This window comes from Poecilia reticulata, chromosome 11, assembly GCF_904066995.2.
Source record: "Poecilia reticulata chromosome 11, P_reticulata-male-v2, whole genome shotgun sequence".
Lineage (NCBI taxonomy): Eukaryota > Metazoa > Chordata > Actinopteri > Cyprinodontiformes > Poeciliidae > Poecilia > Poecilia reticulata.
Window position 1 is genome coordinate 24,561,591 of NC_088840.1, and position 27,526 is coordinate 24,589,116.

At 37.0% G+C, this 27,526-nt stretch overlaps 1 protein-coding gene across 1 annotated transcript; it reads left to right on the forward strand.

Moving 5' to 3' along the window:
• Positions 1 to 2,858: 2,858 nt before the first annotated feature.
• On the forward strand, positions 2,859 to 26,955 carry enpp2l (ectonucleotide pyrophosphatase/phosphodiesterase 2-like). The gene is given in 27 exon segments (XM_008422633.3): positions 2,859 to 3,011; positions 3,014 to 3,123; positions 3,125 to 3,181; positions 6,035 to 6,137; positions 6,452 to 6,601; positions 7,215 to 7,340; positions 7,432 to 7,492; positions 8,496 to 8,593; positions 8,716 to 8,795; positions 9,032 to 9,151; positions 9,514 to 9,569; positions 9,673 to 9,738; positions 10,283 to 10,355; positions 10,437 to 10,545; positions 10,758 to 10,883; positions 10,957 to 10,988; positions 11,342 to 11,469; positions 11,682 to 11,760; positions 12,024 to 12,111; positions 12,467 to 12,639; positions 12,774 to 12,834; positions 13,650 to 13,789; positions 15,549 to 15,690; positions 15,829 to 15,906; positions 17,923 to 18,055; positions 18,591 to 18,744; positions 24,703 to 26,955. Coding segments are annotated over 27 exon segments (2,763 nt in total). The 5' UTR covers positions 2,859 to 2,962; the 3' UTR covers positions 24,874 to 26,955.
• Positions 26,956 to 27,526: the final 571 nt, after the last annotated feature.

Genomic DNA, 27,526 nt, shown 5'->3' on the forward strand with positions numbered 1-27,526 from the left:
CTTAGATGACCATCAAACTGTAACGGTGTGTAAAATATTCCAAATGGTGGCTAAGAGTGCATTTGGCATATTTATGTTTTTATTTTGGATTTTTGAATGGGTATATTTCTGTATTTGTCACATAAAGCTATTTCACATAAAAAAATATGTGAAATAGTATATTGTGTCTATTTTTTACTGGACATATATACAACGTACTGCATGTAGTGAATTTTTGTACCATAACAGAATTCTTTGACTTGCATAACTAAATCTAACTAAATCACATGGTGCATGTGTAGATTTGACTTTCTTAGCACAAAATGGGAAAAATGTATTCTTAAAGAGCCAGTTTAATTTATTTCTGATCATGTTCGTGAAGAAAGATTTGAAAGCACTTACAAAACAAGTCATAGCGAAACTGATCACCATGCGCAAAGTGTCTGCTTAAAAAGCAGACACTTTGCTTTTTAAGCAAAGTGTCTGCTTAAAAAGCTAAGCTGCACAGTGAGTCATTTTCATACATGTCCACAATAAACAAAACATAAGCACAGTTTTTTTTGTGACACCACTCAGGTTTTTTTTTAATTCCAAATTTATTAAGATGATGTAATAAATAGATAAATATAAAAAAGATTAACCCAAAGAGTGTGATTGTTTTCACCAGTCCGTTGATGTACCTGTTCAAGACTCACCGATAATTTCTTTAACATGGTCACAGTCCAGGTGCTTTGAAACTCGAGCTGCAGACTTCCTTCCTCCCGGGATTACTTACTCAACGTGCCCTCAGGTCATACGAGCATGCTGGCCAATAAGCTTGCTGATTGTAATCTGTGCTGGGGGGGCTGCTGGTGTGTAGGTTATTGTTCTTTGGCATCAATTTTCAAATCAAAGCCACTGCCTCAGAGGCAGCCTATTAGAGCTAATGTATAAAAATCTTTGTGTGTTTGAGAGTTCCTTTGGCTTGCCTCTGTACGCGTTCATGCCCATGCATATGTGACTGTTTAGGCATGTGTGTGGTCTTTGTAATATGAGGATTTTCTTCCCCCTGTGGTGATGGATGTACAGATCACTTTCAAAGAGCAAAGATTTGTACCCCCCAGTGAACAAATCGTTCCCAGCAGAGAGCAGGTCGTCAGTGAAAGCAGAGCTTTTCAAACACATCAAAAGCCCTCGTGTGTTTTTAAAGCCGTGCTGAGAACAGAAGTGTAACGCAAAGACTCTTTATATGCTTTAACCCTAGAAATCAAAAAGCAGGTAAATTTCCAAAGTATGACGATTATCTTTGAAAATAAACATCGTTGGAAGTATTTGCAACCAACTATTGGTAAAAGAAACCTTGCTAAACAAAATATTTCTATAAAAGCGGTTGACACATTACTTGAAGGCAAAAATAAAAAGATGTTTACTTCTCTGTCAAAGTGCATGCTATTTACTCCTTGTAGCCTATAGATGTCTGTCTCTGAAGTCAATTAAATTGTTCTTGCCCTGATTTGACTTATTCATATTTTCCATTTCTAATAAGGGACGTTGACGTCAATGCAAAAACCACTGATGTTGAAATTGGCACACATGAGGCTTCTGTTAGAGCCTCCTGTGTCCTTGCAGTTAGAAAATGTTGTTCTCTGTTTGTTCCCTAAATGAAAATCTTATTTTTGCTGTTATATAATATGGAGGGTCTTGTGAAGAAAATATAAATTACATTTTTATTGAACAGAAATATAATTTTACCAGGCCTAAAATAAAACATGAAACCTGACTATATAAAATGCCCAGCCAAACTTAGGTTTCACACTGTCCCCATTCTGCTTGCTAAAATATGGGTTAAACGAACCAACCATGGTTAATAACTGTGGGTTTGGTATCTAATGTTTACTTTAGGGTTCGGTTTGCAGTACTATTAAAACCTGAGAACTGTGTATCGTAACTGGGGTAACAGCTGATCTCTGGAAAGAATTGCAACTGCCAACAATATTTTGCTAAGAAAAAAAAAAGTTCTGGTGTCTTGAGTTCGATTTTGTTACTCAGTTCCTCAAACCCATGTTGCCATTGTACATGCAGGCTCAGATATGCACTGGTGTTTTGTTAAATGTTGCCTCGCAGGTTGTTTGTTGATCACATGAGTGACTGTATCTACAGTCAAGCTTTTGTTTTTGTTACAAGGTTTTAGACTGAAATAAGGAAAGTGATTAGTTTGACCATCTCCCATACTTGACAAACTTTATATCTGTATGACTGTGGCAACAGAGGTAGGAGTTTGTCCTGTAACTGGTGTGTTGGTGAGTTGGATCCCTGCTCTGTCTGTCACATGCCTTGGTGCCTTTTGGTGGCGGTCAGAAGGCCTGGTGGCACCGGTGCAAGGCAGCCTCACTTCTGCTGGACTGTCCCAAAGCGGCTGTGGCTTCAACGTAGTTCCCACCATTAGCATGTGAATGTGAGACTGACTGGATGCAGTGTGAAGCGCTTTGGAGTCCTCTGGCCTCGATAAAGTGCTGCACACAGGCCATTTATTATTACCTCAACACAAATCCAAACATTTGGGAATATCAGTTGGATTCACTGCATGACATCCGATATGACACCACGCATAACGGCATCAGATATGTTGGTGTAAGTATAAACTCAATTTGTGGTTTTGACAACTTTTCTTTGGAACTTTACAATGCACTACTATAAGGGAGAACGTTGGTTTTGTCATAAAAGTCTTTCTCCATCAAATGACCTGTACTTGTTGATCTTATTGTTTTTGCTCTAATGATGTTACTAAAATTGTGCAAAAGGTCAAAGCTTGGTTCTTTTTTCCATTATTCCAGCCTGAAAGCAATCGAAGGGAGATTACACAAACCGTCCCTCTCCCTGTGAGTGCCTCTCTTTCCCCCTCTCCCTGTGTGATCTGCTCAGTGCTGCCGACTGTGTTGGACTCCGGAGCGTCTGTCCGACCTGACGCACTCTTGTACCAAAGCGCAGCTGTCACCATTACTTCATGCTTATTGGCCCAATACCGAGAGAGGCAGAGGCTGAGCAAAGGCAAACAACGGGGGAGAGAGAAAGAGCCGGACCCCTGCGCTCTGCTCCATCGATCTGCAGAGGTGCACCGAGGATCCTCTATCGGACGCTGGGGACGGATTTCTGACTTTTTGGATTTTTCTGGAATGCCAAAGGTGGATCCGCTGTTCGGAACATGATGCTGCTGGGAAATTTGGTACGGTAAGACTGTCACCGTTTTGTGTTCGATTCCCATAATGCTGTGTTTTAGTTCTCATGTGCATGTCCGAAGGTTTCCCAGCTGCCCCCTTACACAGCCGCCCCAAAACAGAGATAGCGCTGTTGGAGAATTGACATATCGACCTGCCTGCTCTTTACTGCCTCACATCAGCGCAAGCAGAAACATTTTCAGGCTTTGCTTCAGCAGAAGGGGCAAATTACATAACCCCTCCGTGGATGAATATGAATTATGGAGCAGGGATGACTGGCTGCTGTTGTTCTGACTCAAGCTGAGCAAGATGTGTGACGGTGATGGATTGCTTCAGTGTTGCTTAATGTCAGCAGCTACACAGATGTGTTTACCTGGGGGAGTTAAAGGTAAACACAAGCTGTAGGTTAATGGTTAGACTGTGGATGACCTCCTTTCCGTGTACCACAGCGTGGGTTTGATCCGGATGAAACATTTAATTCATATTATTAATGCAGTAATTGTAATAATTAACTAGCAACATAACTGTATGTGTCATAAAAAAAAGTTTCTATGGGCTCTTAAAATTAAACAGGTATAGAAGTTCACCTTTTAATTGCCATGTGGTTGTTTTTTTATTTATTTGATGTATTTGTTTTTGTATTTATGTATTTAAGAGGATGTAGCCTATATTAATTGTAGCATCTATATCTTAAATGTCATTTCATCAGTCAGCCTACAAGATTCACAAACATTTTATGCAGTGTTTCCTAAAGTTGGGGTCAACTAGGTCTTGAGATGCTTTTCAGTAATTAAAATAATGATGATGATGGTGAAGCATGTTAATGCTATAAAGCAATAAAGCAATAACCATAAATAGATACTCAATTCAAATCAACTCGATTCAAACGTCATTGAACACACAGTATCCTGCTCCATAGGTATAAAAATAGAAAAGGGAGGATACAAGTTTCATACTGGCTGTTGATTATGCCAGAGCTGTCTTTATATGACCTGTACTTGTGTAGCACTTTATCAACGACATTCAGTCATTCACACGTTCATGCACACAGTCACACAGATGGTGATAAGCTACTACATTATAGCCACAGCTGCCCTGGGGCAGCCTGACAGAAGCGTGTATTTGTCTGTTTAGTTGAATTGCTGTTTGTGAGTCAGAAGTTGTGAAAGGTTGAAACAACTGATTAAAAACAGTGATTTCTCAAACGTTTTACAAGTGTCACCTCTATAACTACCGAGTACGACTGTTGCTCGAGGCATTCTAAGTTTTGCAACAGAACTTGGATTTTTCAGCAATGCTGACCTATAAATTCAATGTCACCGTCTTCTATATAAAAACATCTGTTGATATCTATATCAAAAAGTGTTCACAAATACCGTACTGTACAGTGTCCTCCAGTCATCACATTGTTAGAGGTTTTTATTTCATAAAAGGAAATTAAAATTTACTGTTTCAATCTGTTTTACTTATCACAGTTGGTCTGGTCACTGATCAGAAAAACACTCACAAATCCCACAGGTTTTTCAACTTGAACCAGGAACAGATAAGCACGTGTTCCTGGTTATTCTGTTGTCCACCTCAGTTTTCGCTGAAAGTTTTGGATGTTTTTCTTCTGGGTATTTTGTGATGAAGAAAAGACCAGTGTTCTTTAACAGATTTTTGGGCTGCATCACAGTTTGTTTGTTTTTAATTACATAGCAGTACAAGTGGTACCGTTGCTTGAGAACAATGGATTTAAAGAAAGTCAGGATTCTGTAATGGAAAAAGATAATGGTTCTTAATAAAATAAATGTTCTTGCCCAATAGGATTTTAGTTGGAAACCGCCTGGAGATGCATCTGTAACACATTTCCCAAGAAAATGTGTTCAAGCTGTGATTCCGCATCACTGAATCTGTAACTGTATCATTGTGTCTTAGTTCCTGAGCTGAGACTGTTCATTGTGTCCAGCATGTTGCTGGACCACTGGACTGATTCATCCTGAGGAAAGTTTTTTTAAAACAGATTATGTGAGTACCAAGTTGTAGCTTCTGTAAATCTGAACTTGCTCAGTTACTATGTCAGCATCACTGACTGCAAAGGGGAAGCCGAGGTGTTTAAGATCTCTCTGAAAACTGGTCTAAACACAGTTTACAAATAGGCCATTTTAGAAGTTTGTGAAGATTGCTTCCAATCAAAATCTCATTTAGTGAGACCTAGCAATAAATAAATAAATAAATAAATAAATAAATAAATAAATAAATAAATAAATAAATAAATAAATAAATAAATAAGAAAAAAAGTCTGTCTTGCAAGGATTAGTTAGATAAGAACCTGCACACTTTCCACAAAGCAAATTAAGGCCATGTTACCATCCAGGGGTTTAGTAGCAAGTTCAAGTTGAGTTGTTGAGAACATTTGCAAAAGTCACAACTTTAGAGCAATAGTAAGAAAAACAAAACAAATCTCAGCTTGCATGAGGAAGTTTATTTCAAAAACTTAGTCTAAGCAACACAAACACAAATATCTGATGATTTTAGTAAAAATTGATAATACACTATAATCATGCTAATTTTGGTGCAAAAAACCCGTTAAACCAAGACTTTCACTGTCTGATGTTACCTATAATGCTTTGGTCTGTAATGCAAGACCAAATTTGGAACACATTTTGTTTTGTTCATAAAATGTAATGCCTTCTAAAGGGTGCAGAACTTCAGAATTTTCACAATTCATTCAAATAATTCCCATTTAAGAAAAACTTCCACAAATCATTATGCAACCAGGCCACTACTCACACAATAACAGACATAATGATGAAGAGTTAATGTCTTAATGTAAAATAACGTAGGCTGAAAAGAAATATAATAATTTGTGCTTCCTGCAGATTGTGTTGGTGTTCTGTCTTTGGGGAACGGATGTCAGCAGAGCTCACATATTTGAAGCCACACGACCTGGAGATGGAGACAACATATCACCCGTCACTAAACGTAAGAACAGATGTCTCTCCCTCGCGCTCTCCCCCTATCTTCATGATTATACTTTCATTAACCAAATTTTATCACAGTACAACTAAATTCAGTTCTTTTACCAATCAACTTGCTTTTTGAGCAGATGGTATTTATTTATTTTAAGCAGCATTTCTAGCTGTTCTGCTCATTACTCAGGAAAATGAACAAAGTAAAAACATCACTCATGGAAATTTGAAAATAATTTCAGTAAATAATTCAGATGAGCCAACACAATTTTTTGATAACTAGGATGTCAGCTGTTGTTTCTCATTATGACTTTCTATCCCTTATAGTTGTGTCAGAGTGGGTCAGCACAGCAGGATCCTGTAAAGGGAGGTGCTTTGAGTTGGAGGTGGCAGATCCTCCAGGATGCAGATGTGACAATCTGTGTAAAACTTACCTCAGCTGCTGCTCGGACTTTGATGCTCACTGCCTGAAAACAGGTCAGTATTACACAGAATTACACATCCACTCTCACCCCTCCTTGTAATTTTTCCCCAATCCAAAGATGTACTGACCAGCCACTTTATTAGGTATAGCTATACGTAGAAATAGTACAGAAAACAATACATTTTGAATTAAGGTATTCAAAATGTCATTTGTAAGCACAACACAATGTACCTTGAAGCAGATGGGCTACAGCAGCAGAAGATCACACTGGAAGCTGCACCTGTCAGTTAAGAAAATGAAACTACGGCCACTATTCACATTTAACAGTAACAAAAAGTATAAATATTTTCTAGTCTAAAAATCTGAAATTCAGCTCCAACACCTATGGAAATGTCAGAATTTGACATAACCAACATAAACGTATGGATTCATCCTGTCATGAACAAGTAGTTTGGGCTGCAATATTGACATAAATTTTTAATCTGATGCAACCAGTAGCTGCGGTCTCTTCTTTTTCCCTTTAACAAAAAACATTGGTTCATTGGGTCGAATTTTCTACAACGTAATCTATTTCTACTCTATTTTGGAATCATTACAGGCAGAGGGAGGTTTTTATATTAAGAAATAAAATGGCTGATTGATGATTTATTTGGCTTCCTCTCTCAGCGGGGGGGTTTGAGTGTACACCTGACCGCTGTGGGGAGGACAGGAATGAAGACCATGCCTGCCACTGTTCTGATGATTGCTTAGAAAATGGAGACTGCTGTTCTAACTACAAACCCACATGCAAAGGTACTTAGAATTTAAAATTTTGCTTGTAAAACAGGATTAATTTATTCCTCATTCAGAACAATTAAAAGCTTTTGCTTGTCATTTCTTTCAGATGAGACTTCATGGTTGGAGGACAGCTGTGAAGAGATCCAGAGTCCTGAATGTCCTGCAGGGTAAAATTCATATGCTGGATCTATTACACTGAACAGGTCGGGAGATTTTGACCTGGTCAGAAAGTGTTCCTCTATAAGTTGACACTGAGACAACAATGTTATTTAATACAAGCACAGTATTTGTAGTTTATAAGGTTTATGACGTAATTGCAATGGGTGTGGTATAATAATGTTCAGCTGGGGCTAAGATTTAGTTTAGGCTTCCCGATGTTCATTGAAGCTACAGAGTCCAAAACAAAAGTCTTCAAGTTCAGACTTTTTCTGACCTGAGGATAAAATCAAATCAAGAGTACATCAATGTTTGTGGTTTGGGCCAGGCAGAATTAAAAAAGTCCATACGGTTTAAAAATGCCTTTGTCATCTGGGCAACATACATGAACATTAAAATAAAGACTTGCTCATATTTAGGCCGTGTATGCTAAGAAATCTGAAAAGTAATTTTAAAAACATTCTTATTTTATTCGGGCTACAACACACAGCATTGATGGAGAGATACTCAGTTTAAATTTACTCGGTTCTAAGCTGGTTAAAGAGGAGGACAGAAATAATTGCTTGGATTCAAAGCAGCTCAACTCTTAAAAATAAAAGCTATCCAAGCTCTTTGGCCAGACGTCCACAGGACACTAAAATAAGAAATTAGATAAGAAGAAAGACACCGTCCATATTTTGGTTTTGAGGCAAAGACCACTGATGAGCAAAGTAGCACAAAGAGCCAACTCACACAAATCATCTTGATGACATTTGCAAACGGAAATCTAGCTTATTGTATTTATTAAGTAAAGGCCTCTTCTTTTCTGAGTGGCCTTTCAGCTCATGTTGATACAGGGACCTGAGTCACAGTACATATTGACACTGTCTTACTAGCTTCAGCCAGCACCTTTACGAGGTGTTCGGCTTGTTTTTTTTTATTTTCTATTGTGTCAAACAAGAAAGCAGTGTGTTCAAGGTGAGGCCTTAAAGAAAAACTGCCATTTTTCATTTTATTTATTTTTGTACTTTACAGTTTTGTCCGTCCTCCTCTCATCATGCTGTCTGTTGATGGGTTCAGAGCGTCCTACATGAAGAAGAGCAAATATGTCATCCCTAACTTACATAAACTCAGTATGCTTCTATTTTACTCTTTCTGCATGTTTCTGGGAGAGAAAATGTATCTTTGTTTTAATTTTCCATATTGGGAACAACTTTTTCTAGAATTGGTTTTTCTGTCATTTGTTTTGTTTTAGGATCATGTGGTGTGTCACCTCCGTACATGCGACCCGTCTATCCATCAAAGACATTTCCAAATTTATACACCCTAGCCACAGTAAGAGATGGACCATAATACTAAGTAAATTGTTTGAATTTCTACTTTGCAAAACTCATGTGGAATGGGTACTAAAGCCAGACTGTTAATGAATACCTTCATGTTTGAAAGCTAAGTACAAACATACTGTATGTTTGTTTCTGTCCAGTTTACTTTTATGGTCTGTTCATGTTGTGACATTGGTACAGGCCTGATTTTTGCCTGCACTGACATAACACTGTGGGGTTTATCTGCAGGGTCTGTACCCAGAGTCCCATGGAATTGTGGGAAACACCATGCATGACCCAGTGTTCAATGCCACCTTCAGCCTACGCACAAGAGAAAAGTTAAACCATCGCTGGTGGGGCGGACAGCCAGTGAGTACCGTCCACATACTAGTTAGTTTGCTTCAGGCAAAGTGTTGCCCAAATATCTCCATGTCAACAATAATGATAAAATAATAACAATAATGATAATGATGCAAAAACTACACTGTTTTTGCATCATTGCAAAAATGATACAACATCAGTTTTGCACAATATTTCAGCGGATGCCTCTTTGGGCAGAAGAGTCAGTGCAAGCCTGACAAAAGTGCTAACAATGTTGGGTTCACCAGTTGGGTTACCAGTCACCAGATTCTCCAAACAGTGGTTGCATACATTTTTGCCATCTGCTCATGTTACAATTTCCTTGTGTGAGTGGAGTATTGTGTTTTTGCCGCCCGCCTTGTGTTTTGCAGATCTGGATTACAGCAGAGAAACAAGGAGTGAAAGCAGGAACTTTCTTCTGGCCGTGGTACATTAGTACAGAATGTTTTTGAATTGTTTCAAAAATCACTGTTTTTTTAATACTATTTCCCTTAAATTGTTTAACTTCTTCAATCTGTTGATTTTTCCAGGGTGATTCCTCTAGAAAGAAGGATTTTGACCATTCTCCATTGGCTGACGCTTTCAGATCAAGAGAGGTATTTTCAACTCTTCTTCAGAAGCTTGTGTAATTGAGTACAATATTTTTTTTCATTTTCAAATTATATTTACTAAAGCCTCATATTTTTGGTAATTGACAGTTTTACTTGTTTGCCGCTTCCTTAAACTTTAAGCATTGCAATCTCAACCAGAAAAGTAAAAAATTAAAACTAGTTTCTAGATGCAGAAGGATGTACCCCTTTTAAACCTCTTCAAAAATCAAGGTTTCTTCTTTGACATCAAGCATTCCTTACAGTTAAGTATGTGGAAAAGCTGAATGACTTTAGAGTGGTTTTGGTTTTGGTGCCACAACAAAGACTAGTTCTAGTCCAACATTTTTTTTTTGTAATTTAGCATTGAAAAATCCTCTTAAAAATCAATAAGGCATGATAAATCACATGCAATCAGATGGGAAAGATGAAAGGAACTCAGGCTTTAAAACAAGTTTGGCGAAGGACTTTTCTTGTGTTACTGAACACAAAATGGCCTCATATCAAAGATAATTTCCAATGAAACAAAATGAGTAATTGTGTTATTCTTTAGGCCCTATGTTTATGCAGTCCACTCAGAGCAGCCGGATACCTTTGGCCATCGCCTTGGGCCACTCAGCAGTGAGGTATGAAAGAAAGATTCAGAAAGTGTCTCTGAAATAAGACTTTTTTTTTCTCAAATGGTTTAATCTTGTTTTGGTCCTCAGCTGGACAACCCTTTGAGGGAAATTGACAACATCATTGGTCAGCTAATGAACGGACTGAAGCAGATGAATCTGCACCGATGTGTCAATGTCATCATTGTAGGCGATCACGGTACTCACTGACTTCCTTCTGATTTTGTTGTTATTGTTTAAAAGCGGACATAACACAAATTAAATTTAATTGTACATTTCAAAAAATGTACAAGAGACTTTGATTAGATTTTTTTTAAAGCAATTTCTCAGTGTATTATTTTATTTGTGATGAACTCGGGAGGATTTATTAGTAACACCAAATACATACATGTAACATAATGTTCCTGACAGGTATGGAAGAGGCCCATTGTGACAGGACAGAGTTTCTCAGCAACTACCCTCTAAATCTCGACGATATCATGCTCATCCCTGGCTCCATCGGTAGAATTCGCCCCCGTGATCCTAAATCCACCACATGTAAGATGAGAATGATTGGAAATAAGTATAGGTGTGCATTTTTTTAAAAATAAAATCATTTTTCTTTTTTCAGATGACCCAAAGGTTGTGGTTGGAAACCTTACTGTAAGTATGACAACATAAGAGTACGAAGCATCTGTGACTGGCCACGATAAAACCAGGAGCAAGTCTCCCCGCGGGGTATTTACAGATTCTGGAAGAGTGGATTTTAAGCTTTCTAGTGATGTAAATCACATATAAATGAAATAAAAATAAGAGGATATGGTCATTTGAATGTTGGCACACTACTAAAAAGATGAGGGAGTAAGCAACTATCAAGGTTTTCAAAAGACCCCAAACCTGATGAGCTTGTTCCTGGTTTTGCGTTACATATTGAACTAAAGGATGGTGCTCAGTAAATAAGCATTTACTGAGCAAAAATAGGTTCAAGATGTTCAACAGCAGGCTTTCTGTTTCAGTGTAAAATGCCTACTCAGCACTTTAGACCATACCTGAAGCACCATTTACCCAAGAGGCTTCACTACGCCAACAACCGCAGAATCGAGGATGTCCAGCTTTTGATGGAGCGGAAATGGCACATTGCTAAGTAACCTGACACAAAGTTATACTGCAATGTAGGAAGATATTAAAGCTCCAAAGACTGGAGACTTTGTGCCAGATTTAACATTTCAATCAAAGATCTTGTAACATCTTGAATATCAAATACTAAATTTCATTCTGTGTTCTCTGTAAATTTATATAAATCAGTTTTGCTTTGTGGCACGGATTTTCAGTACAGAAAAAAAAAATGTTTTTCAGGAAACTGCCAGAAAAACCAAGATCTCGTTGCGGTTTCTTTGGTGACCATGGCTTTGACAACAAGATAACAAGCATGAGGGTAATGAAGTTTTATACTTTTTCTCCACTTTACGCAACGCTCATAAAGATGTCAGGTAGAATGTTTGACCACCGGAAGAAATGAAGTCACAGGTCACTGTGAGAGGGATGGCAGAATTGGAGAGAGATTGGCCTAGAAATTCAACATGTGCCTGTGTTTAAAGCTCAGATTAAAATTATAGGTCTAAATAAACCAAATAAATCATATTTCACATTTTTGAGGAGTGTACTTTTGTGATTTAGACTTTCTCTCCTTGTATGCAGACAATCTTTATTGGCCATGGACCAAGTTTCAAGTTCCAGAAACGTGTCCCAGAGTTTGACAATATAGAGCTGTACAACGTCATGTGTGGTAAGAATACATTTTCCCCTTAATAAAGAGGATTGAACTAGAACTTAGATTGTGAAAACAGTTAATAAGTTTAGTGATAGAAACCCTTTGTAAGAGACACAACAACTGAGCTGTTATTTTGATCTTTTCATTTGTTAGGTACAGCAGTATATTCATCTCTGATTAGTTGATGTGTAGCACTTTAGAAAATATGACAACGTGCATCATAAATCATTTTGCATGATAGTTATTTGATTTGCCTTAGATTTAACAAGACACTTCTAAGGGAAACTTGCATTCTTAAATATAAGCCTCAGGTGAACACTTTCATCCACTTACCAAATCTTCTAGTCCTTGTATTTGTCTCTGATGACAGACTTGTTGGGGTTGAAGCCAGCTCCTAACAACGGGACACACGGTAGCCTCAATGACATGCTGAAGGATCCGCCCTTCCTGCCCACCATGCCAGAGGAAGTCACACCTCCATCACCGGCGTCTGACTCCAACCACGCAATGATTCAAGACCTGGGGTGCAGCTGTGAGGATGAGGTTAGAGGAGGACTTTGGAAAGAAAAGATAAAATAATAAATTAATAAATAACTAAGTGAAAAGCAGTCACAATTCAGGTAATCAGTACTTTTAAAATGAGTTTCCATTTGCCTGTTCTTTCCTTCCCCCTCCAGAACAAGGTGGAGGAGATAATTGAAACCTTTACCCCTGCACCAGATGGCACCTACGGTTACAGTGAGTTTCCTATCCTCTGACAGTTATGAAAACATTCCTTGTGAAACAGCTGAGAATGTTATGACATATGTTATTGTCACAAAATAAAAAAATAAAAAAAATACTGGGATATTTAAATTTAACCATGAATATCTAACAATATTTCCAGCAAAAACTCCAGCTATATTGATCAGTGATAAGAAAAAAAACATGTTTTCACCACTGTACCTCATACTCCCTCATATTTTTACAGTGTTGAAATGATCTATGATTGCACTTTTTTTCTGTGTAACATCAGCATATGTTCCATTACGAAAATGACAATATTCCACCGCATGATAGGGAACAGAAAACATTCATGCTGTCGATTTCTTGCACAATGTTTGGGGATTTGTTGCCCAACCTTTCATCAGCACATCCATGAAATCCTTCCACGACTTGCTTTGATCTTGCAAAGTTTCAGGATGTCTTCGGATTCCTTCAAAGGCCGTCAAGTCAAGATGACCGAGACATGTTACACAAGAAATTGTCCCCAGCATTACCTGAAAATACAGAAATATATAGTTAGTTGATAGAAGATAGAATGAAAATGTGGAGGTGGATGGACTTTGTGCCCTGCCTCATGCAGTCAGTCAGTGAGTTACCCAGTTAGCCTCCAGGTTGCCCCCATGGCACAAACCTTAGAGTTAGTAGATACTTGACTGTAGTTTTTTTGTTTTTTCCCCAAGACCACCTAAGGTACCAGGAATTGATTATTCCGATAATTAAGTGAACAAATTATGATTTATAATTTAACCAAACACCTGTGATGTGGTTTTGTGCTTTTATATATTTAGACACCACCCATCTTCCATTTGGTCGCCCAGCAGTGATGTTCAGTACTCAATACAGTCTACTTCATCATGTGGAATTTATCAGTGGATACAGCAAAGAGCTGGCCATGCCACTCTGGACAGCATACACACTACCCCGACAGGTACACGCGCACACACACACACACACACACACACACACACACACACACACACACACACACACACACACACACACACACACACACACACACACACACACACACACACACACACACACAGACTCCATAGCACTCTGTGGCTCATAAAAGTTCTTTACAACCTCGATAAATATCCCATGTTGTGTGCAGATGGAAGCTGTCAACAGAAGTTACTGATCAGAGTTTTGTGACAGATTTCTGATCTATAAGTCTATAGCATGACAAATTAAACTGACTATGATTAAGCTGACAGCATTAAAAACATATTTTACTAGTCGTCCTGCCCTCGTGTAAGGGATCTGCTACCTGCAGCTCTTTAGAATCTCCTTAGTGTTTTTTTTTCTAACTACAAACCAAGAAATGTTTTTAGAAAAATGACTTGTGTTGGGCATTTTTGTGTGTTTTTGACAGTTTCTGCAAAGTTTTTATACAACAGGACTAAACAATTGGTGCATTTAAATTTGTTATTAGGGGACAAGCTGACCTTCATCAGATGAAATATATATTGTAAATGCCTACAAAGCAGAAATTAAGCAGATTTTTCAAGCCACATTTCTTTTAAACTACCTTTTTCATTAGCTTGATGTTATGTTCCAGTCTGAAATGTCATGGTTTCATTAACTTTAAGTTGAAAATCCTTATAACTGATAGAGCTAGAGGTTTGAAAACACTAGTCACCAGTATAATTATTCCATATGTTTCAGCTTCACGCAAAAAATAAAAATCAATAATATCCTAGTTGATTAAATATGACTGTAGAATTAAAGAGATGCATTCTTTAGTTGACATCTAATATGATAAATATGCCATTGTTCAGCCTACACAAATCTAATCTAAATAGTGTTTTGCAGTTATTTCCATGTCATTTGCAATTTTTTTATGCACAAATTGCTATTGTGATAATTGCACATTATCTGGACAATTTCATATTTAATTGATTAAAAATAAATCCCACTATAACATTGTTGTAATTCTGTTTGGAGGCCATTTAGCTTTGATGGCTTTTGTGAACAGAATGTTTAGATGCTTTCTATCAGTTTTTTTTTCAAATTAGACACAGATTGTGCCACATTAGGAGGAAAAATCTGCGTTGTCATATTGATGTAGCTCTGCATGGTTTCTAGATTGGCAAGTGGAGAAACAACTAAATACAAATTATCTGTTATTGCTACTGGGTTTATTACCTTAAAACTAAAAGATTGTGAGAATGATTGTCCCTTTTGACACATTTTCTCTTAAAATAAAAATAAACAAACTAGTTTTGAGTACATTGCAGTTGTGCTTTGTGCACCTCTTTATCCAGCTTTTATCCCTTTTCATACAATTATGCTGCATTATAAAAAACGAATTAGTGTGTAGTAATAACACATTGCATCTGTTTTTATGACTGATGTTATGCTTGAGTCATGGCAGAACATGGAGGTAGCATAAATGTAATCATGAACTCCCACCACAGTGAACAGACACAGTGGACACATGTTTCCCCCATGTTTATGCAGACGAGTTGCAGGTTTACAAGAAACATCTGCTCGCTCCTTGGGAATGCTGAAATACACACTTTCACACACAAATGCCTCTAAAAGACTGAGGCATGAATCCAGAAGTAACTGGTTGCATTTTCACTGCCCTTGTCTGCTTTCAGTATTCGTTATGCTTCCCATCAATTTGGAGATGACTCCCTCTTGTATTTCTCTCTCATACTTAGTATCTTTTTTTAAAACAGGAGGATTTGACTCCCATACCGGATGTTTCTCCTTCTGTTAACTGTATCCGAGTTGACCCAAGAGTTTCTTCAGTTCACAGTCAGAGCTGCACAACGTACAACCAGAACAACCACCTCACTTATGGCTTCCTCTTTCCTCCAGGTAAAACTCCATGTTATATGGTGCATATTCACAACATTTTTCAACTCCTTCTTTGCAATTACGGGGGGTTATTTAAAATACAAGCATTCAATGAGCAACAATATATTAAAATATCCTAAAAATGTTTTATGCCAACAGAACTAGCAACATCTCCAGAGTCAAGATTTGATTCTTCGCTCATCACCAACACTGTTCCCATGTACCCCTCTTTCAAGAGTAAGTTATAGCCTTAAAATGCAAAAATAAGATTTAATGTAGCACTTTTGACTATAGCAAGAAATAAAATGTGGTTATTTGTTACATGTGATATGCTTAGAATCTCACATGGTTTCTAGTTTTAACAGCCTATATAACTATAAACGTTCTGTAAAAAAAACAAACAAGAAAGACGTTTAGGAAAGAAAATTGGGATTTTTCATGTTCTTCATCACATGTCTTGTAACGACTCTTCAAAACGGGAATAATAGGAGGACAGTTACAAAACCTGCCCATATCTACTGTTGTGGGAAGAAACTGTTTTACCAAGCACTCTCAGGTGAAATCACTCAATCAGGTTTATTCATATATTATGCACAATACAGAGAGCTTGTAGGACAGACAATAATGAAGCAGGTTTGGGTGAAAAGCTCTGCCAGACAGAGACAACACATAGAAAATGAAGGAATTCAAAACATGGGAGAGACGGTCTGGTTCCCTTGCAGCTGCAGCAAAACAACTCCCAACCTTGTGTGTGCAGCCCAAACAGGTTGTTTTGATGAGAGTTCACAAGCATTTCATATAACATGATCAGCAGACGTTAAGATGTTTCCACCAGTAGTGAAATCAGTAAAAATGTAGAACTGGGACTAACAAGGCTGGATGAGAACCCACGTTTAATTTTCTACCATATGCTGAATGCAAAACGCAGTTGGGATTTTAACTGGGAGTGTGTGCCTTTGGTCAGGTGATACTAAGATTTATGAAATAAAGGCAAGGACGTTTAGGGAAGCACCCCATATTGATTGTTATTTGCAGTGGACGTCAATCTGTTATGATAAAAGAAAAAAAATGATGTGGTCATTCATTAATAGTGATAATAATAAATAGGAAAAATTAAGAGGTGTAGGCCTCTACCTAATTGTGTAACAGAGGAAATGCATGTATCAAATTCAGTGCAATTTGAATTGCTGAGTTTGACAAAAGAAATGTTGTTATTCCTTTTTAAGGCATGGTGGGTTTGAGTCTCCTCCTTTCCTTTGCATCAGTGACATTCATTGGTATCACATGAGGCAGAGGACAGCAAGGCGCTGACATCAGGTCTGAGTCAGGACATACTGATACCCATTGTTTATGAAGAGAGAGAGGACTTATCAGGACACAACACAGCCTCTGTCTGTCAACCACTGTCCAGTTCAGCCACAAATAATTTATTATAGACATCAGATCTGTTTGTGTGGTGGGGTGTGTTGACTCTTCATCAGGGCAGTAAAATGTTTTTTCTTTTTTTTTACTCGTCATTTAGGTGAGATTTAGTGGCGTCACACAAAACAGAAAAACATTTTTTGACATGAAGTCTGAGTGAGGACAAGCTGATACTCGTTTACTGTATGTGGGGAGAAAGCAGTTATCAGACTAAACACTGACTCTTTCTGAAATCCTGCCTTATGCAGACAGATCATTTATTACTGTCATCGGATCTGAGTGTGTGTGGGTGTGTGTTGGGTCAGTGGGGTGTAATGGTTTTGGAGTTACACTGCAAAACTGTTCCGAAAGATTACATTTCAGAGCTTCCACCATGAAGTTGTAAATACTCAGCCACTCATTTGCAGTCTTTTCAGGTCGTGTCTTTTTGTACAGTTAACAAATTGCAGATTTGACGTTGCAATGTTCAGCCACTAATCCTTGGGTGAGATTTTATGACGGCTGTGGTTTTGAAACGCTCAGATGGTCGATGCTGCAAGATGTTTGATCAATACAAATGAGGAACAAGTGGCTCCATGGATCATTCTGTAAACAAAAGGCACATTTCATTAGTTACCCATGAAAAAACAGCATTTTCCTTTTACCAGACGTGGGTTGTTGCTTTTACTCGAAGATCATTATGTCGAGTAAAGCGATGCTACTTGTTACCACTTCACTTTGCTAAATTTCAAAAAAGCTGATTTTAATAAAACTCTTCTGTTCAACATGAAGGTTGATTTCTAAACACATGGTAAGTTGTTTTTGCTTTCATTGTTTTTTTTTTGTGTGCAGGAATATGGAGCTACCTCCAGGCGACGCTGCTGAGACGTTACAGTGAAGAAAACAATGGCATTAATGTTCTCTCTGGGCCCGTCTTCGACTATAACTACGACGGCCTTCGAGATACCACAGCGCAGATTAAAGAGTACGTTTTTCACAGCAGCTCCGACATTTAACAATTGGAGTGGTGACAAACATCCTGTTTGAGAAGGATGAAATTGGGAAAGTTTGCCAGTTTCGGAGGAAAAAATGAATAATTACAGAATACAAAAGCATATAGAGAATAAGAAGATTTCTAATTCAAAAAGTCAGTTATAACTCACAAATCAATAAGAAGGAAATTAAGAGAGGATCAAGACTTATGAGTAAAATGAGAATAACTAAAACGCCAACAAAAAAGGAAGACATCATGCAGATTTGAACTGAAATACAAGGATCTGGGATGATCCTTAATGAATCATCTCCGATTTTATAACTTCTGTTAGCCGGTTACAGTTAGCCTTTATATTCTTAAAAATGCTTTCAGTTTCAAGCAGATTGAATGAATATCTGTCTATTTAACAACCTGTAAAGTAAGATACTCTTTGTTTTGAGACCATAGGTTCAAAATAGATAAACAAAAAAAGTCAAAATTTTACAACCAGTAATCTGACTTTGTGTTTGTTTGTTTTCTTCTTAAGATCTTCAGCGAATTCACCCCTCATTCCTACCCACTTCTACACGATTGTGACGAGCTGCCAGGAGATGAACCAGACGGTGGATGAGTGTGATGGGGCTCTCAAGGTGTTTTCCTTCATCCTTCCTCACAGGCCAGACAACAGTGAAACCTGCAAGGTAAGTCCAAAACAACACCAGCAGGTGGCAGCATTGGCATAAGTTTTCTTTGCTTGTTGACAGGTTAAAATGAACAAAATCAACACAAGTATTGCACAAGTTTACCAAAATGTATTATTTTGACGCTTTATGGAATCAAGCCTTACTTAAAAAATATGCTAAAAAATTTGTTCAAACCGTGGGAAGTTTCATGGGTTTGTACAGCTTTAGCAGAGTTCAATGAGTTCACTCAGGTTCATATTAAATTGGCAGAAACTGTGATTCATATGTTGATTCACTTGATGTTTGATCCCTTTAATTCTCCCATTTAAATCTTTGTGCAAAGCTAGTAGCGTTGTGGAATTATGTCACATTTTGTTCTTTTAGGAATCCAGGATAAAACTAGTCTCTGCTTGTTTCTGTTTATGCAGATACTTCATTTTTAATGCATGCTGTGTGAACTTGATGCTGCCTTACATGTAGCACTGACACATTCTGCCACTATTCTTAGCCCCACACAAGCTGAATTTTTACAAAAACATTTGCATTGTCATCTAAAGGGTAAATATGTGAGTATTATCTTATTGCTTATGACACATGTTGCTGAGTCTATGCCATATGATTTAATAGTTGTTGCTGACATTGGGAGGTCAGAGTTGGTCACTTTTGACAGATGCATTATCAGCGCTTTACTGCCAGTGAGTCAATATATCATGTGCTCTAAAAGCATCCCAACCTGATTACCGTGTGAAAGAAACCACACAGATGAGCTACATTTGGCACAAAAATTCCTCATGTGAGGGAAGTTTCTGCTACATGCAGCATTTTCAAGAAGTTCTGTTTTGTTCTTTGGGGACCAGAGTTCCTTCTTCCAACATGTATTAGAACCATAGGTAACACTTTATTTGAAGGGGTGTGCATAAGACTGACATGACACTGTCATAAACATGACATAACACCTGTTATGAACATAAAGAAGTCTTTATGAATGTTTATGACAGTTGTTATGAAGTGTCATTTAGTAAATAATGACACTTTTAATGCAAAGTTGCTCTAAAAGTTGCATTGAAAGTCCATTAAAAATGCCAACTTTGCATTAAATTATCATAATTTACAAAATCGTGCAAAGTTGGCACTTTTAATGGACTTTTAATGCAACTTTTAGAGCAACTTTGCATTAAAAGTGTCATTATTTACCGAATGACACTTTATGACAACTGTCATAAACATTCATAAAGACTTCTTTATGTTTATGACAGCGTAATGTCAGTCTTATTCACACCGCTTCAAATAAAGTGTTACCGAACCATATTCTGTTTTTGTTGACCCTCACAATAATGCACTGCTTTGTGTTGGTGGGAATGTTATGAAATTTCAAGTATACACACGCGGAAGTTAGTGGTGGTGATGTGACAAAACGTGGAACTGGTCTAAGCAGGGTATTATAAAGAGAGAGGAAACCACTGTCTTGTTCTTCCCCTCTTCCTGGTGACTTCACTTAGAAACAATTTCTTCAGTTAGATGCTCAGATAGAATTTGTCGTAACTGTTAGCGTTACCACAAAAAGTGTGACTCATAGTCACCACGTTGTATTAGAGTTTACATAAGTTGGGTAATCTTTTGTTTTTAAAAGTTTTTCCTGGTTTCAGTGGTGCTAAACATTTCTACAGGTGGTGCACTATCCTTTTAAATGCACTGCTCCCTGTTCAGATGTTGCAAAACAAAGACCCAGAATCAAATCCTTTGCAGACCAGGAGAACTTTGTGTCCGCATATGAACACTTCAAATTTCGTTTGGATGTAAAAAGAACAAAACTTTCAAAAAAGAAAAACCCAAACAAGCAAAAAAAAAAAAAAAAAAAAAGCTTGAAAAGAGAGAAAAAAACACTCTACAGCAGTCATAATATTATACTTTCTCCATTATACTCTGTGACATTCATAGAGAAATAAAAAAATTTGAAAGAAGAATCCCCTTAATTCCCCCGGTGAGGTGAGGTAGACTAACATCTTAGTCATTGTCATCTGGTTTCACCTTTACCTTTAATCATATCTAGACTTTCATTTTAACTTGCTGTTTCCTTTTGACATTACAACCTGTTTAATGTAGTTGCCGCCAGCTTTTCAGTATGTAAACATCCAACTAGATCAATGTTTTTTTTATATATGCTAAATCACATAAAGCAACTTTTCCTTCAAGAATTTATTTATGGTAGTGGCTTGAATCTTAAACTGTGCTGGTTTAGCCAAATGTGTAAACTTAAACTTCACAAAGTTAAGTCCTGTGATTGCCAATTAAACTGGATTGCACTTCATGGACAGAGGAGGTGGCATGGAGGCCAAGAGAAGAAAAAGAACAAGAACCTAAACAAATATAAAAATTTTTTAATACAGCAAATATTAAAAAAAATCTATATAAATTCTAAATGTATTAAAAATATTATCTGAGTTGTGCGGTAGTACAGCTATTTGTTAACTTGTTCTGTCAGATGTTAGATGTTGAAGAGGGACTGGATATTTGAAAATCTGCTAACAACAGACTGATAGTTGAAACCAGATGCTTACATGCACTGTAAAAAAGACAACTTTCAATTAATCAGACTAAAGACTAAATGACACCAATGTGTCAGGAAGGGAACTGTGGTTTTTCATACTGTGGTTTGTCTGTGGCTACATTTTCAAGCTAACTAATGGGACAATGATCAAGTGTTCAATACAGTTACGTGATATGATGACTGGGCATTTTCAGGGTGTAAAGGAATAATGAAATCACAACTATTACATTTCATCGCTGGTGAACTTTGAATCTGTCAAAACATAAAGCAATTGAGTCTATGAGTCAGATTCTAAATTGATTTATCAGAAAATACCCTGTGAGCCTTTTTCTATCAAGAAGTGAAAATAGCTCGAGGGTTTTTTAGCCTTTCCCGTACTTTGTCACTAAAGAAAAATGTTATTTCAACAACACTGTGGAATTCAGCCCACCTTCTGCAGATTGTTTTCTCTGTCAGAAGACATGTTTTGAGGCCCCTGACATGACTTCCAGTGAAACCAAACACTTTATTTTGCTTGCAACATCATCCATATACGTCCCTTTGGAAAAGAAATACCAAAGAAAAGGATTCATACAGTTACGTATTTTACTGTCAGACCTTGTGTGTCACATCGCCCACCACTACCCTGAAATAGTATAGCTGTGGGTGAGATTTCTTTTGGTTCTCTGAATGTTCGACAGAGAACCAAAGAGAATGTTCTCTGTCGAACCAAAGAACCAAAGAGAATGTTGTCGAACATTCTCTGAATGTTCGACAACATCCAGGGGTTGTCGAACATTCTCTGAATGTTCGACAACCCCTGGATGTACACAGTTACACCTACACATTTATAGCCTCATCAGCAACCTTTAGAACATGGAAGTGGATTGCCAACTGTAGCTTACACTGAATTTACATTATAAGGAAGTGAAAGCAAGCTGTCTAAAAATTAAAGGGCAAATGGAGAAGTTATGCTGACTTTGCCTCTCCCCCGTTGACCGCTGGAGATGGACACCAGCACTCCTCATGACCTAGTGGTCATGAGGATGGATGGATGGATGGATGGATGGATGGATGGATGGATGGATGGATGGATGGATGGATGGATGGATGGATGGATGGATGGATGGATGGATGGATGGATGGATGGATGGATGGATGGATGGATGGATGGATGGATGGATGGACATTGCAAAAATCTGTAAAAATGCACATTAAAGGCCTTTTTGAAGCATAAGTTGAATCTTTGAAGTTTTTTTAAGTGATATTAAAACCTTGGTCTGTCTTGTTCTTGTGAACTCATATCATGTCTCGTCTTGCCTTGTGAAACATGGTTAAAGGTGTGATTGCACTCCCACTCCTAATGTTTGGTTATAGCAGGTGAGAATCTTTTTAACCACCGTAAGACAAACACGGCAGAGACATTTACATTTCTTTGTTCTTGATGATGCAATATTTTTGGAATGTGGACGACTGATTGTTGAAGCTGCTTAACCACAAAGTTTAATTAACGTTGCAGAAAGTAAAATGATTTAGTCCAGTGTTGAACACACCTGTACGTAGCCGAAGACGAGTTTTGATGTAATTGCAGAGTGATTTCACAGCTTATAGAGATTAGTCTTTATTTTCTTGGCTTATTTAGAAAATCCTTCCATACATAAAAAATCACCTCGCTTGACAATTTGTAAATTGTTACTGTCACAACATAGAAGAAATATTTTGTCATCTATCTCTCTTAAATGAAATGCAGCTATGTGTTTTACAATTAAAAGACATAAGTTTTGATGTCTTTTCAAAGACAGCTATACTTTAAAGTGTGTTACTTTACTTTAGCATACTTTACTTTAACATAGAAAAGTAAAGTATGTTCAATGTAATTTATTTTACCAATACCATTTTCAGTTACAGGCATTTCTAGGCAATATTTACCTAAATAATAGTTTTTCTGAAAAAAAGGCAATAAATATAGAATTAAGTGGATAATTTGGGAATCATTTGACAGTATTTTTTCTTCTATGAGTCTAATTATAGCTCAGAATCCTAGATGAAGATTTCCTGTAAGCCACTCACAAAGAGATAAACATAGATCTGGTACTTATTATCATTCCCGCAAAACAGATCAATGCCGTCTATATATTTATGTGATGGTGTCTAACATGCCCTGCACTTTTCTTTAGAAGCTGAGTTCTGTTTATATAGTTCAGTGGAAACATTGCACTTATACCAACTGTCTACCCAGTTTTGGTGTGTTATTCTGGGCAAACGATGTATGTTTCTCAGGTACAGTCTCTTAAAACCAAAAGAATACAATATATATTTATAATTAATACACCAGAACTCATCTTCTCTGTTGGCATCAACAAAAGCAACAACTCTAAACTGAAGTTGTGTCACGAATGTTGACATCACAGCAATAATGAGTTGCCAAGTATTAAATGCCGAATAACACGGAAAGATTTCAAAGAACCTATGTCTCCAGGGCATCAGTTATTTAATAGAGGTAGTTATCTAAACTTATCTGGAATACTATTTCAGATAAGATAACATTATTTCATCCAATGTGCATTATTTTTAGACGAACAAGAAAAACTGTCTTCTAACTGATTATATAATAGGTCAAATAAAGATGAAGGGTCGATGCAACCAAACCAACCTTAAGTGTAATACCAGCAGTGACTGTTATTCAACACGAAAACGATAAATATGCTTGATACTTGTGTAAAGTGTTTTCCTAAATAATTATGGTATTATTTCAGTTTTTTTCTTTTTTTCTTTTGATCAAAATGGTGAGCGATGCGCATTAATATGTATGAAGTGACGCACATAAAGTCAAGAGCGGAGCATTGATATGAAAACTGTGATTCATATTGAAGTTATGGAGCAAAGTAGAAAATATTAACACAGGCTGGCAACTGAATGTGGAGTCTGAGCCAATTCTGAAATGTCACGTTTCCTAAGTAGATTGAGTTTGGGCTTCTTAAAGTGAATACAAAAACTGCGTTGAGAGCTGAGGCAGAGCTCCAAGCTCTGCCAAGCTGTGCTTCTCCACAGAAGCCTGGGATTATCTTGTATATACAAGAAAGATGCTGAGTTGGGAAAAACAGTGCTTTCCATCATCTTAACTATGATAATGATTGAACATGCTGTTGCCCTTTGGTCCCCTATTTCTGGACCAAGAGTTCTGGACGTTGTTTCTGCTTGTTCCAGCTGTCTAATTGTTCCAGGCAATTTTCTGTGCATAATTATTCGTCAGAAACCAGCTGTGGTGGTTTCTGACGAACGTTGCATGTGTTTAGGTCAAGGACAATTTTGTAATCCTGGGAAATTCTTTTGTGCAAATTAGTCAAGACTATTAGACATGTTGTTAAAAATTCCTTTCCAATGAAATACGTTTGTCATTAGGGTATGTTGGTATCGACAATTAAACCTTTTCCCGCTTGTGTTTGCAGAGTGCTGAGGATGAGTCCCAGTGGGTTGAAGACCTGTTGAAGCACCATACGGCCCGGGTTCGAGACGTGGAGATCTTGACGGGCCTGGACCTGTACAGATCCACTAACCTCACCTACATCAGCACCTTGAGCCTTAAAACCTACTTGAACACCTTCGAGAGTGATGACTAGACAGACAGATAAAGATGCAGATGCACAGGATGTCATGAAAGCCATGTGTTATGTCTGCATGCTTGCTGGAAATTTTATACATACATTTTGCTCCAAAGGACCCATCTAGGAAGAGTTTTCACAGGGGAATACATTTCTGAAAATTAAAACAATGTAAAAGAACTTTGGTAGGATTGTTGAATACCATTTTAAAAAAATCAGGGAAGCAGCTCGAGCAGAGATGCAGATTTTATTAATATAGCTATATTCTCTTCCGTACATAAAGCACTATAACAGTGTAGCTCTGTAAGTATAAATAATCTTTACCTAATATTCCCAATGAACGCCAATTGCATGCAAATATTAGAAAGTATTTAATAGTTTTTGTTTTAAAAATCTGTAGATCATAGCAATTTTAATGCAAGAACTAACCTGAAATAACAAACTGGAAAGTGAAATTAAAAAAAAAATATGTATATGAAATTCTGAAGCAGAGTATTAGTGTTTGCGAATCCAAGCTGAACCAAATACGCAAAATTAGCAGAGTGTTAAAACAATCCTTTATAAATATGTGGAATTTCTTTTTGGAGTACATACCTTTAAAGTTGTGTGTCATATCACTTTGAATATTATTCACTGTTCTCATGAAATCTGAAGCTGAAGGTAGCAAAGTATGAGCAAAGATAAGCTAAGCTAAGCAGCAAAATAGATGTTATCAAATATGCATTTTGTGTGGTAAATATGGAGTTGCAGACAAAAAATTATGCTGTTTGATAATACATGTTAATTAGTGAAAACAGTAAGACGGGTCTAACCCTGTGATCTGTTTATGATTAAAAAATATCCGGCTATCAGCAGTGAGGACATTAGTTAAAAACACTTACCAAGTCTTTGTGTTAGCCAAAGCTGGCGACCTCTTGTAAAAATACTATTCTATTAACATTTGCAAATCCATAAAATAAACCAATGGCCACTTTGTTTATAACACTTAAGGAATGCTAGAAGTTCATACACATAATTCAAAAAGTAGCTAATGTCACAATGTAGCTTGGCTGAAACTGAAACTCTCTGCAAGTTTCAGTATCAACTCAGATGTTTTTCTTTGTGTTTAACTTGCATAAACACGTTTTTGTCTCCATCATCACATATATACAAAATAAACCAAAATATTACCAAAATATCCCTTACTGTACATAGTTAACATGTCTAGCTTTGGGTTGGAAAAGAACTCTGATCACAGAAAAAATGTTGCGTTTGTGGATCTTTTCTTTTGGTTGGGTTACAAAATTATTTATTTTGGCAAAATTGAAGATAATAATGTGCACTAACAGGACCAACACTATTTGTGACCAAATGTCTTTTACAGTGCATTGTTAAAAGAAAAACACCATTCTGCTAATTTCATTTCCACCTAAATGTTCTTCCCCAGTTCTGTTGTATTTCATCTTTTTTTCTAAAATAGTTTATCTTAGTGTTTTTTGCACTATGACAATAACAGCCAGATGGTGAAATATAACTAATTCAGTGGAACAATGCAACTCCATTTAGCATTAGAATGGATAGAAATAAAAAAAAATGTTTTCTTCCAAAATAACATTACTGCTTATGTTATGGAAGGAGGATTAAAAAAACTTATTTGGATTAGACTTCACACAACAGAATAAATGAAGCCACCTCACCACTTCAGTCAAATTTTGTGATTTAATTTTTATTTTTCTAATTCTTCTGCATGCACGTTACTCTACGAAGCATCACATCATCCACATCAGTTTAAGGCATATACATTTTTTCTTGGTCAGGATGAAGAATCCATACATTCTAAATCCCAAATAACTCAAACTCAGATGTTAGGTTGCGAAGCGTCAGGCAACTTTTAAAAAACTTTAGTCTAACCAATGTTTGGCTTTTATTTAAGAGGTTCAGTGGTGTCTTGCATAGTTCACATTCTTACCGTCCGAGAATAAAGACTTCTGCTTAGTAAAAGATTTTAAGCATTAAAGCACTTGTCTGGTGTTGCGTTTGTTGCAAGTTTTGTTTTTTGTCTTATTAAACTGCCAGCTTTCATACTCTTAACTCTGTACAGATAAAGAGTTCCAAATTGTTCTTTTGCATTTATTTCATTTATTTTTATAGTATTGCATTCATGAGTTAATGTTCCTAACATACATACTCAGTAGAAGAGAAATACATGACTTTGACTTTTGAGAGCTTATCAAGATATAGACAAACCAATTTTTATTCTTCTAGTCCTATAAATAAAAGGCATGTAGGTTATAAAAAATATATTATAGTGAGTGGAACTTTGTTTTAAACTATGGTCAATTATAACTCAAAATGACACTTTACAATGAACTTCTTTATTTTTATGTGCTGTGATGATGCTCATGTGAAAAATACTGCACCTAAATCCTATTTCGGGTGGGTCCTGTTCCCAAAGGGCATTTTAGTTCCACATCTGTTACCAGGTAAGTGCTGTGGATCTACGGTACATAAGGATTATATTGATAAAACAATCCCATTTACTTTCTGTGTGCACTTTCTCATTGAAGGCACTGTTGTCAGTTTACAGGGGTTAGCTCCGATAGTTTGTAACTACCAGTAAAAATGGAAAAAAATAAGATTGCCTTGCTGTAGATGGGTGGATTACCAGAAACATTACAAACCTTTTCCCCTA